General features: G+C 38.8%; 1 protein-coding gene across 1 annotated transcript in view; it reads left to right on the top strand.

Annotated features, from left to right (window-relative positions):
• Positions 1 to 14693, top strand: part of MAN2A1 (mannosidase alpha class 2A member 1) — a 159968-nt gene extending 145275 nt beyond the window's left edge. Inside the window, exons 20-22 of the mRNA XM_065873309.1 lie at positions 434 to 628; positions 10206 to 10316; positions 11938 to 14693. Of these exons, the coding sequence (XP_065729381.1) occupies positions 434 to 628; positions 10206 to 10316; positions 11938 to 12090 (459 nt within the window). The 3' untranslated portion in view covers positions 12091 to 14693. The remainder of the gene's footprint in view (positions 1 to 433; positions 629 to 10205; positions 10317 to 11937) is intronic.
• The last annotated feature ends 202 nt before the right edge of the window (positions 14694 to 14895 follow it).

Consider the following 14895-nt stretch of genomic DNA (forward strand, 5'->3'; position numbering starts at 1 on the left):
GTGTATAAATGAAACCATAAGAATATGATGGGTAAAACCTGAGGGAGAAGAGATAGCATTTGACGATGTATAAGATATATGAACGTCCCAACCCATCTACTTTAAGAGTTTTGTGGTAGGTTGAGAAAGAATTTTCATAAAAAGTTATACCTTGTCCTAGAATGTTTGTTGAGAATGTTGTCAGGATTTTTAGTTTTAAAGCAATGGAAAAGAGGTATTTCTCAACGTGGGAGTTAGGTGGACACTGTTTTCTTAGGACTGAACTTGGTAATCTGCTGTGCATTGTCTAAGACTTATTTATAAAATATAATGAAATCAAAGTATTAATATATTTGTATATTTTTTTCCTGTTTAAGCCCTATCTGATAATTCAATTAATACTGTAAGAACTGCAAATATATAACTCTTAAGCATTTTTGTTTTTTCTTGATAGGAAGAAGAAAAGAAGTCGGTCAGTTATCCTTCCCTCCTTAGCCACATAACTTCTTCTTTCCTGAATCATCCCATCTTTCCAATGACAGAAAAGGTCCCTGTGCCCACCCTTCAGCTGCTCGGTGAATTCTCTCCATTAATGTCATCTTTCCCTTGTGACATTCATCTGGTTAATCTGAGGACGATACAATCAAAGGTATATCCCAAAACATATCTATAAAAAATTACTTTTTGTAGTATACTTGGTGTAAGGGGGTGGAAGGAATAAAACTGTAAATTTTACTGTTTCAAAGAATGATTAAGAGGACTTCACCTTTAGGCAACATCATTGTACCTTTCATTTGACTGTTGCTCTGTAGTTTAGAGTGTTTCCTTAGACTGATTTATTTTATTCTCAGAAAAGTTCTGTGTGGTGAGCAGGTCAGGGAATATCGCTTCTTTTTACAGATAAGGAAGCTGAGACTGGCCTTGAGGTCACATAATTAGTAGGTGGGAGAACCAGGCCTTAAGATCAGCCCTACTGGCATTTTCCATTTGTTTCTCCTTATTAGTCAGTGTTTCTCAGGAGTTAGAGAAACAGAAGGTATAGTGTGTAATTATTTCTGTACCAGAAACTTTGTACATTCATATCTTTTCTCCTAAAAATACAAAAAAAATCCTAAAAAACCCCACATCTTTGCATTGAGAATCCAGCTATGTAGGTGAGATATAAAAACACATCAGAGGAAGAAACAAGGAAAGATTTTATTAGGGATGGAATTTTAACACAGTTTGATTGCTTGAGTTTACCTATATGCCTACTTTTAAAGTCAGAGACTGCATTTGAAAAGAAGAAAAGATGAGAGGTTTGACATCATTTTTATGTTTTGTAAAGCTGTTTCATCTTGTGGATTGACATCCACTTAGCCGGAAATAGTGAGTGGTTATGGATTCTGTAGGAAATGTCTTATAATAAATGGCCTGAGTGCGAAAAGAAGAGTGTTCGTGTTGGAAGAGAGTGTAAGAGGAAAAAAATGTTTAGCTCGAGAACAAAGAACTGAAGAGAACCAAGCAAAGGAAGGATCAATGCCTACAAATTTGGACATTTAGGGCTTTAAAACTATATGTCCAAGATAGGGAACTTACGCCTGACTATGTAGGAAAATACATGTGTCTAATAATAATGAATGCAAGTGAACATTAGAGGCCTATGTGTGGATCTCTGTGTCAAAAGGGCTTGTTTGATCACGTGAGTGAACTTCAGGATTTATTTCATGCCTGCTACATGGCAGTTATTGCTAAAGGCCCTGGGGTATAGTCATGGACTAAAAAGACAAGAGCCCTTGCCTTTCTGAAGTTTAGATTCTAGTGAGAGGAGAAAAATAATTAAAGATGAAAAAATAAGAGAAACATATGTTAGATGATGATAAGTGTTATAATGAAGGGGAAGAAGGAAGGAAGGGCAGTTTTAGAAGGTGATTTGAATAGCGTGGTTGGAGAAGGCCTGGCAGAAAAGGTGATAATGGAGTAAAAATCCAAAGGAGATCAGGGAATAAGAAACTCACGCAGATTTCTGAGGGTAGAGCGGTCGGGAAGAGTTAGGAGCAAGTGGAAGGCCTGAAGGCAGGAGATGCTGGTCAGAATGGAAGAGCCATGAAACCTGGGCTGTTCTTTGATTCCTTGCTGTATCCCCCTGCCGAGAACAGAGCCTGCACCTAGTAGGGGCTCGGTAACAATTTGTTGGACAAGTGGATCTTGTGAGCGTTGTCTCGACAAGTGGATCTTGGGTTGTCTCTAGGATTCTACTATGGTCTTTTGGTGGGTCTACTTTTTGACTCAGGGAAAGAACGCACTAGAGATGGGCAGCCTCCCTGAGGTAACCTGTCATTAATTCATGGGCTAAAGAGAATGAAAGGATAGGGTGGAGACACCAGACTCTGAGCCTCAGGCTGCCACCTCGGGGCATGGATGGTAGAGGACATTAGCGAGCTGAGGGATCCAGGGGCTTCTGGGGTCCATGGTGGCCATGGAGAAGTTTTAGCCTCACTTTTAGATGACTCTTTCCCATGATTATTTTCTGGAAGCAGCACCAGCTGACTCCAGAATCAGTGAGTGTAGGGTTTTACCCTCCAAGGTTTTCGCTTGTTTTCCAGATCACCTCTTTTTTATGATTACCTGTCCCTTTCCTTCTTCCTGCTGTTGGCTAGCTTCCTGTAATACAAATCTAATCACTTTCGGGATTAAAAATCCCATTACCTACAAAGTTGATTTAGACCCTTGGGCATTCAGTCCCTCTGCAGTCTGGCCTCGCTGGCTGTAGCCACCTGGCTTCCCATTGCCCTTCTCACCTTTGGAAGGTGAACCACCTTCACTCCCTGCTGGCTGCGTGACTGCAGACTCAGCTACCATTTATAAAATGGGCCTGATATCAGATATGCCTGTTTCGGGTCTAGTATGAAAAACAGATGAAATAGTGCTGTGAGAGCCCTTTGAAACAGAAGTGCTTTGTAGACATACATTGTTATCCTGATGATGCTTACAGTCCATGCCAGCGCAGGTGCAAACTGGAGTTTTAGCAGAGGGAATAAAAGCAATTTAACAATTTGACCAGGAAGAATAAAGACTGGAATGCCTAACCATAGGCATAGGTTAATGCCTAACACGTGATCAGAACTAAATATTTGGGGCTTTTTTGCATTATCATATAAATTGGTGCCAGTTCTATGTTAGTCTTTGACTCTTAGCACGTATTTCTAACAGTTGTTCAAAAACTTAGCAGTACAATTATACTCCAGTGAAGATGTAAAAAATAAATAAATAATAAAATTGCAGGGGGAAAAGAAAAAACTTACCAGTAATCCGAAGGGTTACTTTAAAGAATTGCTCTCTGTCCCCTGACCTCTGATAATAGGAAAGTAATCATTGAAGGAAGCTAATGTAGGTATTCATTCAAAGAAAGCTCGATACTTAAAAGGTGTCAAGTGTAATTTCATGATTATACTAAAAGAAAGACAAAAATAACTCAATCCAGAAGCCAGAGCTAATCATTTTGGATTGTGCTCTTGTTTTTTTTGTGTGTGCTGGCAGCTTCCAGCATACAATAATGAGTTGTTCAGAGACTGCAGTGCATTTTTCCCATTGAAATTATGTAAACAGAGGTGTTGGCTGCTTCCAAGCAAGACTAGAGGTCTACATTGGCCTATATCTAAGTAAGCATTTTCCTAACCATCACCTCACAGTATATCCATGAGAAAAGTGTCTGAGGACCCCCTTGACATGATAAGGGCACATCTGTCTTCCTTTCTGACCTCCCCCACCAGCTGTGTAACAGAGGACACGTCCTCTGCTTGCCCATGCCCAGGCTGCTGTCTGAAGGTTGCTCGGTTCTAAGCCTCAGTCTCCCTCACTCCTTGAGGAGAAAGGAGTTATGGGCTCAAGCAATAGTGAGAGAAGGAAGGTGGGGGCTGGAGGTTTGCTAACCACTGAGCTGGTTCAGCATTTCAAGCTATCATTCTCCGAGTCACTGTGTCCACATCACTCTGAGGAGATTTTTACAAGAAGAGACTTTTACAAATTCCCCCATCTCTGAGATTCTGATTCTGTAGGTCTGGTGTGGAGAGCTTAGGAATCAGTAATTTTTAATAACTCTCCTCATGCTTCTAGAAATTGCTGAGTTATCACCATTGGCTAAATTAGGAAAGTAAGGGTTAGAGAAATTAAATGATTAAAATTAAACTACCCAGCAGTAAATGGCAGAATCAGGAGCCACATCCAGGTCTTCTGAACCTGGGTGCTGAACATAGCCTCAGAGGGTGGTATTTGACCTTTTAAGACTTACTAAATCTGTTCTCAAAGTCCAGTTTCTCAAGAAAAAAAAGTCCAGTTTTTCAGAAATTGTTCTATATTGGTAGATGAGTTTATTTTTACATAGGCATCTCTTGCTTTTCTAGTTTATAATTTTTTTTGGAAAAAACTTAATTATATGTCATATATTTGTAGTCAGATGAAGAGGGAAACAAACATCTCTTAAAACCCTGCCTCATAGCTGTATGGCCCAGCATGCTCCAGCCCCTGTCTAGGAATTTAAATGTTAGCCTTCTCATCCTATATGCCTGGCCTCCAACTCTCTTCTCTTTATCACCCTCTTTTCTTACACTATCAACAGTTTGAGATACAAAAAGAAGCTTCTATAAAGATTTGAAAACTGGGGAATAAGAGTACCACTCAAGTGCACTAAACGGGAAAACCATGTCATTGGGAAAGGGTAATGATTTAGGGAGAAGAGAGGCTTGGTAGAGAGGATGCTGGGAGAATCTCATGGGAGGACGGATCATGGGTCAGTCTACAGTGAAAGGTTCAGCCTGGAATGCTGACATTCCAGAGATGAGGAGGAACTTGATTAAGCTGTTCAGCTAGGCTTCATGGAGCCATTCTGCCTTGATGTTTTAAACAGTGATATCTGTTTCAACTTTTTTTGCAGATTGTTTCCACTGCTTTTATGTTTAGACATATTTTAATTTAATTTAATTTTAGATATATATCTTTATATCTATACTCTCTATCTTTAGCTATGTATTACATTTAACTCTTCACTCTGTATGGAATTTATTTTGATTTGTGCTTAACTGTTTCTTACAAATAGTTAACCAGTCATTTCAACATCAGCACCACTTACTGAATAAGATTTTCTCTCTCAACTTGTTTATACCACCCCCTCCTTTTCTTGTAAGAGGCATTTTAAGGTTTTACTTTATTTTGCCCTTCTTATAAGAATTGATTGGTGCTTTATTGATCTCCCTAGCTTCTCAAAAGGTGAAAATTGTGGGGAAAAATGTCCTTTGTTGTACATATCTGAGAACAGCTATTCACCTTCCCCTTTCTTTCTGTCATGCTATCTTGTTGATTAAAACAGGATAACTGTTATTGACATTTTAACGAGTGCCCTGGAAAATGCATTTCTACTGGTTATTTCCTGTCTCAGGACTTACAACACAGTGTGAGATTTTCTAACCTTCCCAGCTGCCAGAATGCACTGAAATATGAGTGTTGTTTGGCATTTTCAAAGAATCTGGGCGAGTTGGAGAAATTTTCCCACCAGGTGTTTAGCTATGCCTTTATCCGTGTACAACTTACACATCCTCTGAGAAGGGTGGGGTCACATTCTTCTTGGAGAATCTGGTCAAAGTTACAACCCCTCTCTTCCTCAGAAACAACGTGTGTACGTATGCTGTTTACCACAGCTTCCAGGCGTTACAGATTTGTGACCCTCACTTTTGTAAGGAGCAAATCCAGCTTCTTTTGGTGTGAGATGCGAGTAGCTCAGCTCTCACGTTTTGCAGAGTTCTCATCCACCTCAGGAGAGGAACATTTGGCTCTTCCTTTTCTTAGAAGAGACTGTCAGATGTGTGTGTAATTTTCAGAGTGACTTTAAATCCTGTTTCAAAATGGGATGAGTGGATAGGTGGGAGGGTTGTAGATGGATAGAAATGATAGTTTCTAAACGTTTCTTTCTGAATATGTTTTGGCAAATCATGGTTTTAGCTCTATTGGAGCCATTAATGAATACTCCCTTTTTCCAGCCTCGGATCAGAGGCGGGGATCTCCTTTAGTTGATAGCCTTTCATTATATTAAGTCAAAAGCAATCCTCCTCTTTGCCCTCCAAGCTAAGTATCTCTGAGCACGGATCCACAGCTAGAGCAAAGGCAGGAGAATGTAGTTGTGAAAGTACAGACTTGGGAGTCAGACCACCTAGGTTTGAGTGCATTCCCCGTACTTGCTGGCTGGTGTCTTAGAGCAAATCTCTTAATTCTCTGAGTCCCAGTTTCCTCACGAGTAACAAGGCAATGGTAATAATACCCACCTTAGAGATGTTCTGAGAGGATTAAATGAGTTGATGTTTGTAAAGCATTTAGAGCAGCAGCTGGCATGTAGTAAGCACTAAGTGCTTGACAAATAAAGGTTCTCAACTGTGATCATTCAGTCATAAGCAGTTGTGATTGTTACTAATAATGAAGTGAAAATCTTGGCACTGTTTTTTTTATAAATTGGAGAAGGTTGAAGTGTATTGCCAAAGTAAATCTTGATGTCACTGTGATGTGTATTCCTTATATAGTTTATTACTGATTCCTCAGATTTTCCAAAACAACGTACCTAGAAGTGTCTCCATGCCAGGTATTACCCTGAGTGCTTTACGTGAGCCTTATTTAGCTCTCACGACAACACTGTGGAAGTAGGCACTATTTGGGCCCCATCGTGTGGAAGAGAAAACTGACTGACCTAGGGCTGGGGTAACTTTCCAGGTCACACAGCCAGTAAGCAGCGGTGCTGGGAGCCACACCGCAGCGAGCCTGACTCCAGATCTCCCTACTCAGAACCTTATACTGCCTGGGAAGACGAGGGGGAGCACTAGTGCTAAAAATGTTAGGGAACACACTGCCTGTTTTCTTCTTGTCTACTCAGTAATGATGGGATACCGTAGAAGTGTTCACCAGCCATTGATGGGGAACGGTCATGAAGGGCCGTTGTAGAGTCATTAGTGATAATTGCACTTTGAGTATGAGAGGGAATGTTTTGTGATAGGGGTGTTTCTTTACCTTTAAAGAGAGCAATACACCTTGTATATCACCTCAGCTACTTCAAAGGTTGTTGCAAGATGAAATGAGTTAATCCATGAAAAGCATTCTGTACATGACTGGCACACAGCAGGTGCTCAGTAAGTGTTAGCTGCAGTTACTGTTGTTGTCCTCCCTGTGGTGGATCCTCAAAGGGGTTCATCACGAGTCTAACCTAGTTCCCTGAATTTTCAGAGGATAGACTCAGTCACTTAACTGATTCGTGGTGGAACCAAACCTTGCCTCCAGTCTAGCTTTCTCTGAGCCTGATGGCTTCATTTGGTAAGCCAGATCACCTTATCCCCTAGTTCCCCCAGTTGCTGGAGACATTTCATAGGCCCCCCCTTAGGCTGGGAGCTAGATGTTGGTTTATCCCCTGAAATAAGTTCTACAGTGGATTTTCCTGGTGCAACTTGGGAACATCCAAGCAGGGGTTCAGTCTCAATGGTGATCTGAACTGTTTTACAAAGACACTTCATTTGAAGCTCACCTAGCACAGTGCTTGGTGCAATTTCAAAATTTGTAAGTTTTCTTCCCCACACCCTCCCCTTCTTTTCTGAGGTCTGGATGCTACTAATGTGTTAATGAATATAAAAACAGGTCTTTCAAAATTTGTTTACTCTCCTAGAGTATATAGTGTGACTACTTGAAGGTATCTGTTTTCCTGTACACATATTCAAGTTAAATTCACAGTTTCCCTACTTTGAAAAACAGTTTTCTTGGAAATAAAATGTCTAGACAGACTTTGAAACTGAAAAACTGCTGCTTTGCCTCAGGTATTTTTGCTTGAAAACTGATACTTTCATGAATACTTGATTTTTAAAACTTACACAAGATGAATGCCATTTCATTTGGTGTTTTAGTCCTTATGAATAGTGATACAGTTTTGGTTTTCAGAGAAAGTAAAACTTTTTCCCATTGGTGAAAATTAATTTTTATGACTTTAATCTCTACTTTTGTATTGTATGTTTAAATCTCTTATCGAATTCAGTGGCAGAATTCCAAAAGTGTTTCCCTTCCCAATTTTTTGTCACCTTCAGTCTGCTAAAGGCCTTACATATTCATTATTCAAGAACAAATGTGTTGCAGGAATTTTAGCAATGCCTGCTTATCAGTGTTTCTTTAAGGATGGTCTAGTGAGTTAAGATGGCCAGATGCTTTAGGTTAATAGTGATAAGTGCTTTTGGAGTCTAATTAAGAGGGCATCTAATTTGTGAATTTGAATCAGGGTTCTGTTATGATTTTGATGTATAATTGTGGACATATAATTTGGAGCTTCCCTGATTCCTTAGCTACAAAGTTATGATGTCAATAAAAGAAATTTGTGAATGAGAAGTTAGATAAGAATATTGTTTAATTTGTAACTACTATGAAAATAATCACGTTTATTTGATGGATGATGTTGACAGAAACAATAACAATATACTGAGGGCTTCCTCTGCTCCAAACCCTAGGCTAAGTCCTTGTTACGCTATTTCATTTCATTTCATCTCTCTCTCTCTTTTTTTTTTTTTTTATGGTAAAGGAAAAACTGTTTTGCTGAAATCAGCAGCTAGTAAATTGCAGAACTAAGATACAGATCTTAGACTGTCTGACTCCCAGCTCAGATTCTGAACCATTCATTTCTACAGCTTCTTAACTAGCACATTCTGGCCTATAAGCTGGGCTACCTTACATAGTATTTTCAATGAGTTAACCCGCACCATGACTCCGTGAAGGAGGTAGACATGCATTAGCTCCATTTTACAGACAAGGAAACTGACAATTAGGAAGAATAAAGGACTATTCCAAGGTTTCACAATTGGCACAACTATTATCCTTCTGTATATAATAAATAAAGGGTTTTCTTATGTGCTCTTTTAGTGCCATTTTGGGACTGTGAAATTGTTTGAAATTTCATTAGAAATCTCTGTCATGTGATTTCAACCTACTGTGTGTATCATGTGGTCCTGTGATGACTCACAGAATCCCTTAAATGACTTTTTTCTCTCCCTTCAAACGAAATTTCAGCAGTACCACTGCAAAATACCAGTGTAAAATGTCATAAAACAGGTTATTCCAGCCAAGAATGTGAGGTGAGGACAGCTTTAAGTTGTTCAGTCACATTAAAATCAAATCAGTGATGGGAATGCTGGCAGCCGTTCAGAAAAGATGTCTCTGTAGCACATTAAAAATTTTATGCCCTAGTAAGGATGATCAAGAACATGGGCATATTTCATATCTGTGGCCACAAAAAAGTAAAAGGGACCAATTCCGTCACAGTGTCAGTGCCAAGCAGCACATGACTCTCCTTGGAATAAATATGCACTTCTTAACTTTTCCAAGGATTTTTAATTCAGTTTATTTATCATAAACATTTTCCCAGTTTAGAAACATAAAATTTATTAAATAGTTGTAATTTTAAATATTCAAGGACTTGTTTGTGACATTGCTACTTAAATGGGTACAAGAAATTTCATTGCAAGAAACTGTATACTAAAAAAAAAAACCAAAAAACTGTATACTGATCCCTGTAGCTGACTTGTCATGTTTAGTATTTTCCTTTTTGCCTGCACAAGAAGAATAGCTTCTGTAATGTGAATTTAAATGATATATCAATCTAATAAATGTGGTTGGCTTAGCAAGTGATAAGCATAACTAATTCAATTTAAGTGCCTCTTATATAAAAATAATGAACCAGTACATTAAAGATTAAAAATGTTAATGCAATTAGCAAAAATTAGTATTCAACGAAGAAGCATGTTTCAGTTTTAAGATGGATAATATATCATTCAATGACAAGATAAGGACTGAATTCAGGTATACTTTATTCAGTTGATGGATTTATTAAAAATAAAATAAAATGCTTTATTTGAAGAAACTTTGATAAAATGATATATAATATGTGGATGAAAGATAACCCACGTCCTCAGGAACTATGGAGGAAACCAAGGCTTGAGTGACTTAACAGGGATTCTTAGAACATAATATCACCTGACTCCTTGTGGGAGGGAGTGTAGCGGGGGGGGGGGGGGGGGGGGAGCACAGTGAGCATGGAACCTGAATGGAAATGGATTTGCCTGGATTCACTTTTCAATAAAATGAGCATTTGTGGTTTGGGGACACTGACGTCAAGGGTATGCAATAGTGTCAGTATTTGCCTTCGTGTCACCGTGGCGTGTTGGCGCTCTGCTCATTTGCAGGTGGATGGCAAGCATTCCAATGAGGCAGCCTTGATCCTCCACAGGAAGGGGTTTGATTGCTGCTTCTCTAGCAGAGACACGGGGCTGCTTTGTTCCACTAACCAGGGAAAGGTGAGCTGAAAGCTTATTTTTACTTGTTGAGTTAGTGTGCTTTGAAATCCTTACTTTCTGCAGATAATCTTGACAATGAGATGTTTCATTGCCTCTTCGCTGACTCATTCCCCTCAACTTCAAATTAGTTCAAGTTTCCCCATCTTAAGAAAGCCCTTTCTTAACGTTCAGTCTCTTCTTGTCACCATTAAAATGCATAGGCAAACATGTACACGTTTGAAGGCAGTGTCCTCATCGATTCTTAGGTCTTCCATTTCCAACCTCCATAGCACCTTCTTCCTGCCCACCCCCTCATTTCCACCTCTCTCGGACATGCTCATGTATGATCCAGTTCAGGGGTGCCAAACCCAAGTCCTACAGGGGCCAAGACAACTTTTACAGTAACTAAAGTGGGGTGCTGGCTTGCAGTATGGGAAGAGAGGGAGCAATGAGACTGTGGCCAGTGGGATAACTCAACCGAAGACCCCAGGGCAGCTGTACTTAGCTCCAGTCAGTTTCCCCAGGGGAAAGATGCAGGGCTAGATCTTCTGATTAAGCAAGATTTGCATATGAGTCCACACTCTGCAGACCAAACAGATCTCAGGCTGACCACTGCTTGGTGGCTGCGCATTTCTGACTTCAAGTCGGTCTTGCTGAGAGTTCTCATCAGAGAACTTTCCTTGGAAGCAAATGAACCTCCAATCTTATGCCTGTGGCTCTGAGCTAGCTGTAACTACAAGAAGATGCTTGGGCTGATTCTAGCACACTGGTGGGTCTCCTCCACCAAGTCAGCTCAGGGGACCCAGCTCTTCACTCAAACCTAATAGACATAGTGTAGACCAGACTCAAGTGATTCAGTTCCAGCCCTACAAAATTAGTATGTGCATAGGACCCAAAAAGAAAAGAAAATATAGTAGGGGGGCCTAAATCTGCTTAGATAGATAAGCTTCTGCATTTCTGTTGCCTCACCCTGTATGTGTTTGGTGCTAAGAAAGCACTGACATCTTTGTTTCATTACATTTGCACTCTCCCTTATTAGTGATGATCTGAGAATACTTGCTTGTGAACATTTGTACTCAAACATTAAGGCATTGAGTCTTTAGGGGGTTATACGATCCAGAGAGACATATTAGAATAACCTGCTAGAAGTGAGGACAGTATTTTCTAAACAACCTCCCCACCCTATAAATGGGACTCACTGACATGATGGGCCTTCCTTGTGGCAGCCTGTGTCCTATCTCCCGGCTCTTTGGGCACAGGGAATATGATGGATGAGCACCACTGTTAGGGGTAAGTATTGACTGAAAGAGGATATAGATGTGTTTAAAGCTTCTTGGCCTATAGATGTCCTTTCTTTTATTGAAAACATGGCCCCTGCACCTGATGTGTTCTCAAGCAACAGAAAAGGAATCCAGAGCCCATGATCCTCCCGTTACAGTTTCCTGTGTCTCCCTCCAGGGTTAGTCTCCACGTTCAAGTATGTAGAGGTGGATTTAATCTCCCTCCCCTTCCCCTTATTTTTCATTAAAAGGGAACTTCAAACATACTTTTCACTTTTTCTCCCACTGAATATATAGATGCGCTACTAATCTTTCTTCAAAGTTGTTCTAAACGTGCAATTTTTTTATCATTTACTTTTTAGATATTGGTACAGAAACTTTTTAACAAGTTTACTGTTGTAAGTCTCATACCTTCGTCATTATCCTTGATGCATTCACCTCCAGACGCCCGAAATATAAGTGAGATCAACTTGAGTCCCATGGAAATCAGCACATTCCGAATCCAGTTGAGGTGAACCTGGCTTTCAGATTTGGATTGGGAAGCATTGGCTTTTATACACTTCTTGGTTTGACGTGCAATAAAGAAGCACATTATTTTAGCTTCTGGCTACTGTGAGGACATGAAATCTGTGATTTTTTTTTTTTTTTTAACCAGTACAGTAAGAGAGGGAAAAAAAAAAAGCCATGCTATAAACTTTGTTTTTTAAGTTCCTTCCATGAACTACCATCATCAGTATGAATTGATGCAACAAACAAAGAAATGTCTAAAGACAACCTCTCAACAGATTGTATCTCAGGTTAAATGTTAACTAATTATATCTGTGTTGGGGGTTGTGAAGAGATTGTTGTAAGTATTCATGTTGCTGACCCTTTGTTAGTCTTACAAAAATACCCATTTTTACCAAAATGGAATAAAAAGCTGGTGGGTAATAGCTAATGGCCAAAATGGTTGCAATCATTCATACATGTTAGAAAAATTTTATGTGTTGAAATATGTGGAAAAGTGCAATCCGTCAACCCTTATACATAGTTGACTATGTGTTTTTCTACCACTTGTACCACTTGACCCCTCCCCTCCTACCCTTTGTAAGTATTTCCAGAAATATCAGATTTTGAATCATTCAGTAGTAGACAAAGAGGCATATTTTCATTACTTGACAGTGTGGGATAGGTGCAATTTATTCCATTGTCACTAAAATAGAAGAAGCAATTCCATAGGTACCATGACCTCTTTTAGGTACCACAAGGTGTCTTTTTACGCAGCTCATTTGAATACAGATGTTCTGAGAAGGGGTTTTCTATTTTAAAATTATCGTATCAGAATAAATGTGCCTTATTTTTTTATAAGTCTTGTTAAATCTTTTGGTGTCCGTATTATGGTTGGGGGAAGGGAAGAGGCTGGGGGGAGGTGGAGGGGTGGGTACTTTCTATGACACATAAATTGTATAATTTTTGCCTGACAATGCTGGCCACGTTCTGATCTGTTTCATTAAATTTGTGGTGATGTTACTTTAAACATTTTGACTATTTGAATGTACTGAGATGTCAGAAAACAAAAGAAGGAAGAAAAATATTGTTAAGTAAAATATGCTGCTGCCAAGGAGACTGCAACGTGAAGCAAGGATTTTGTAACATGCAGAATCCACATGCTGTTTCCATTTCACAGGAGTTCACCATTTTGAAGAGAGAATGCTTTAAAATAGACCCTGTTTTAAACCCACTTACATGTAGCTCATCATAATTTATCTTATTAAAGAGTATGTTTGTTCAGTGAATTCCAGACTTTTGTACGTGCTAACCTCAAAGTGAAGCTCTAAACCTATGTGCCATTACAGTATTCTTTTTAAAATTTATTTGGGATCATCGTGAACTTGACATTAAATTAAAAGCAACATTAGCAACATTTAGAAGATTCAGTTTTAGCATAGAAAGGATTCTTGACTATATGCACTTCTGAAAATTCTCTTTGTGTTAACTAATAGATTTAGTATTATCTGACTTTAAACTTCCATTATACCTCCTGCCATTCCAACATCTTCATACAGAAATAAAACACAATTTCTATGTTATCATGTAGTCTGATTATCATCTGGATTTTCAGTCAGGATGCAGCTCCTAAGATTATTGTTATGTTAAATTCATAAACTTCTTTCTCCTTTAATTATTAAGGAAACAATACTAGTGTTGATCGAGATACTACAAGGGAGTAATTTCATGCAATAAACATGTACTGTAAGTTTCCTTCCTCATTTTGGGGGGATAAACAACTTTAAAAAAAAAAAAGCTTCCTTTTTGTGGACATCTACAGATGTTAGGATTACCAGAAGCAAATCCCAGGAATGAGATCAGTATTTTTGTTGCGTCTTAAATGTAGAAACTTCCTATAGGAGTTCACTGTGTTCTGTGGTTTAAGTGGGTGTGCTTAATTGTTCTGGAATTTCTGATCAATTGAAATAAAAAAATCTTGATGCAATAATAGTGGTTTTGCCACTCCCGGTTGTTTGAGATGGATCTGTCCCGTGTTTGGTTGGGGTCTTATTCGGTGTGTGTTGCCACCAGCTGCTCACAGATAAAGCAGAAATTCTCTTTTACCAGCAAGTTTCTGCTTTTTATTTTTAGAATAAATCATCAGGGAAATGAAGAGAGGATGCTTTTGCTTTGGGTTGTGGTCAAGAACTGATTAAATAGTTTAGTGACCCCGGCACACGCTAAAAATCATACACTTCAGTTGTGATCTCAGTGGCATATTTGTTTGCTTATGTTTTATTACATTTATTATTGCAGATGTTCAGTAGTTCATTACTTTCTCTTATTTTTTTTCTGAAAATTTAATTTGTGCTTATAACTACAGTGTTTGAGAACTCAGCATCCTTGTTTTCTACAAATACTGATTAAAACAAAATGCTGTAAAATGTAAAACATTGTAATTACCTTCCCATGTCTTTGTTGTTTTTGTGCTGAAATGTTTTCACATTCCTTTTTCTGGAAGAAATTCTTTGCTTTCATTTTGATTATGTTGCTTACCTTGAAATCAATAGGTTTTGATATTTTCTCTTGGAAGATTTTATATCTTTTTGGGAATATGTAATATATCTAATAAAAGATAAATATTATCATGTACATGGTCCTCTAGAGTAGTTCTTAAGTCCTATTTTGTAAACAAGATATATTAAAACATTTTGAGGGGTAGGGTGGAGGTGTGAGGGCTTGTTCTTTCTTCCATTATGAATGAATCGCTCCTTCTTCAGTCCATTCTAGTTAGAAAAGATAGTTTTAGCAAGCAAGTAGCAGGCGGGGGTGATAGTGAGTTTCACGTCTGG

Source organism: Phocoena phocoena, chromosome 3, assembly GCF_963924675.1.
Source record: "Phocoena phocoena chromosome 3, mPhoPho1.1, whole genome shotgun sequence".
Lineage (NCBI taxonomy): Eukaryota > Metazoa > Chordata > Mammalia > Artiodactyla > Phocoenidae > Phocoena > Phocoena phocoena.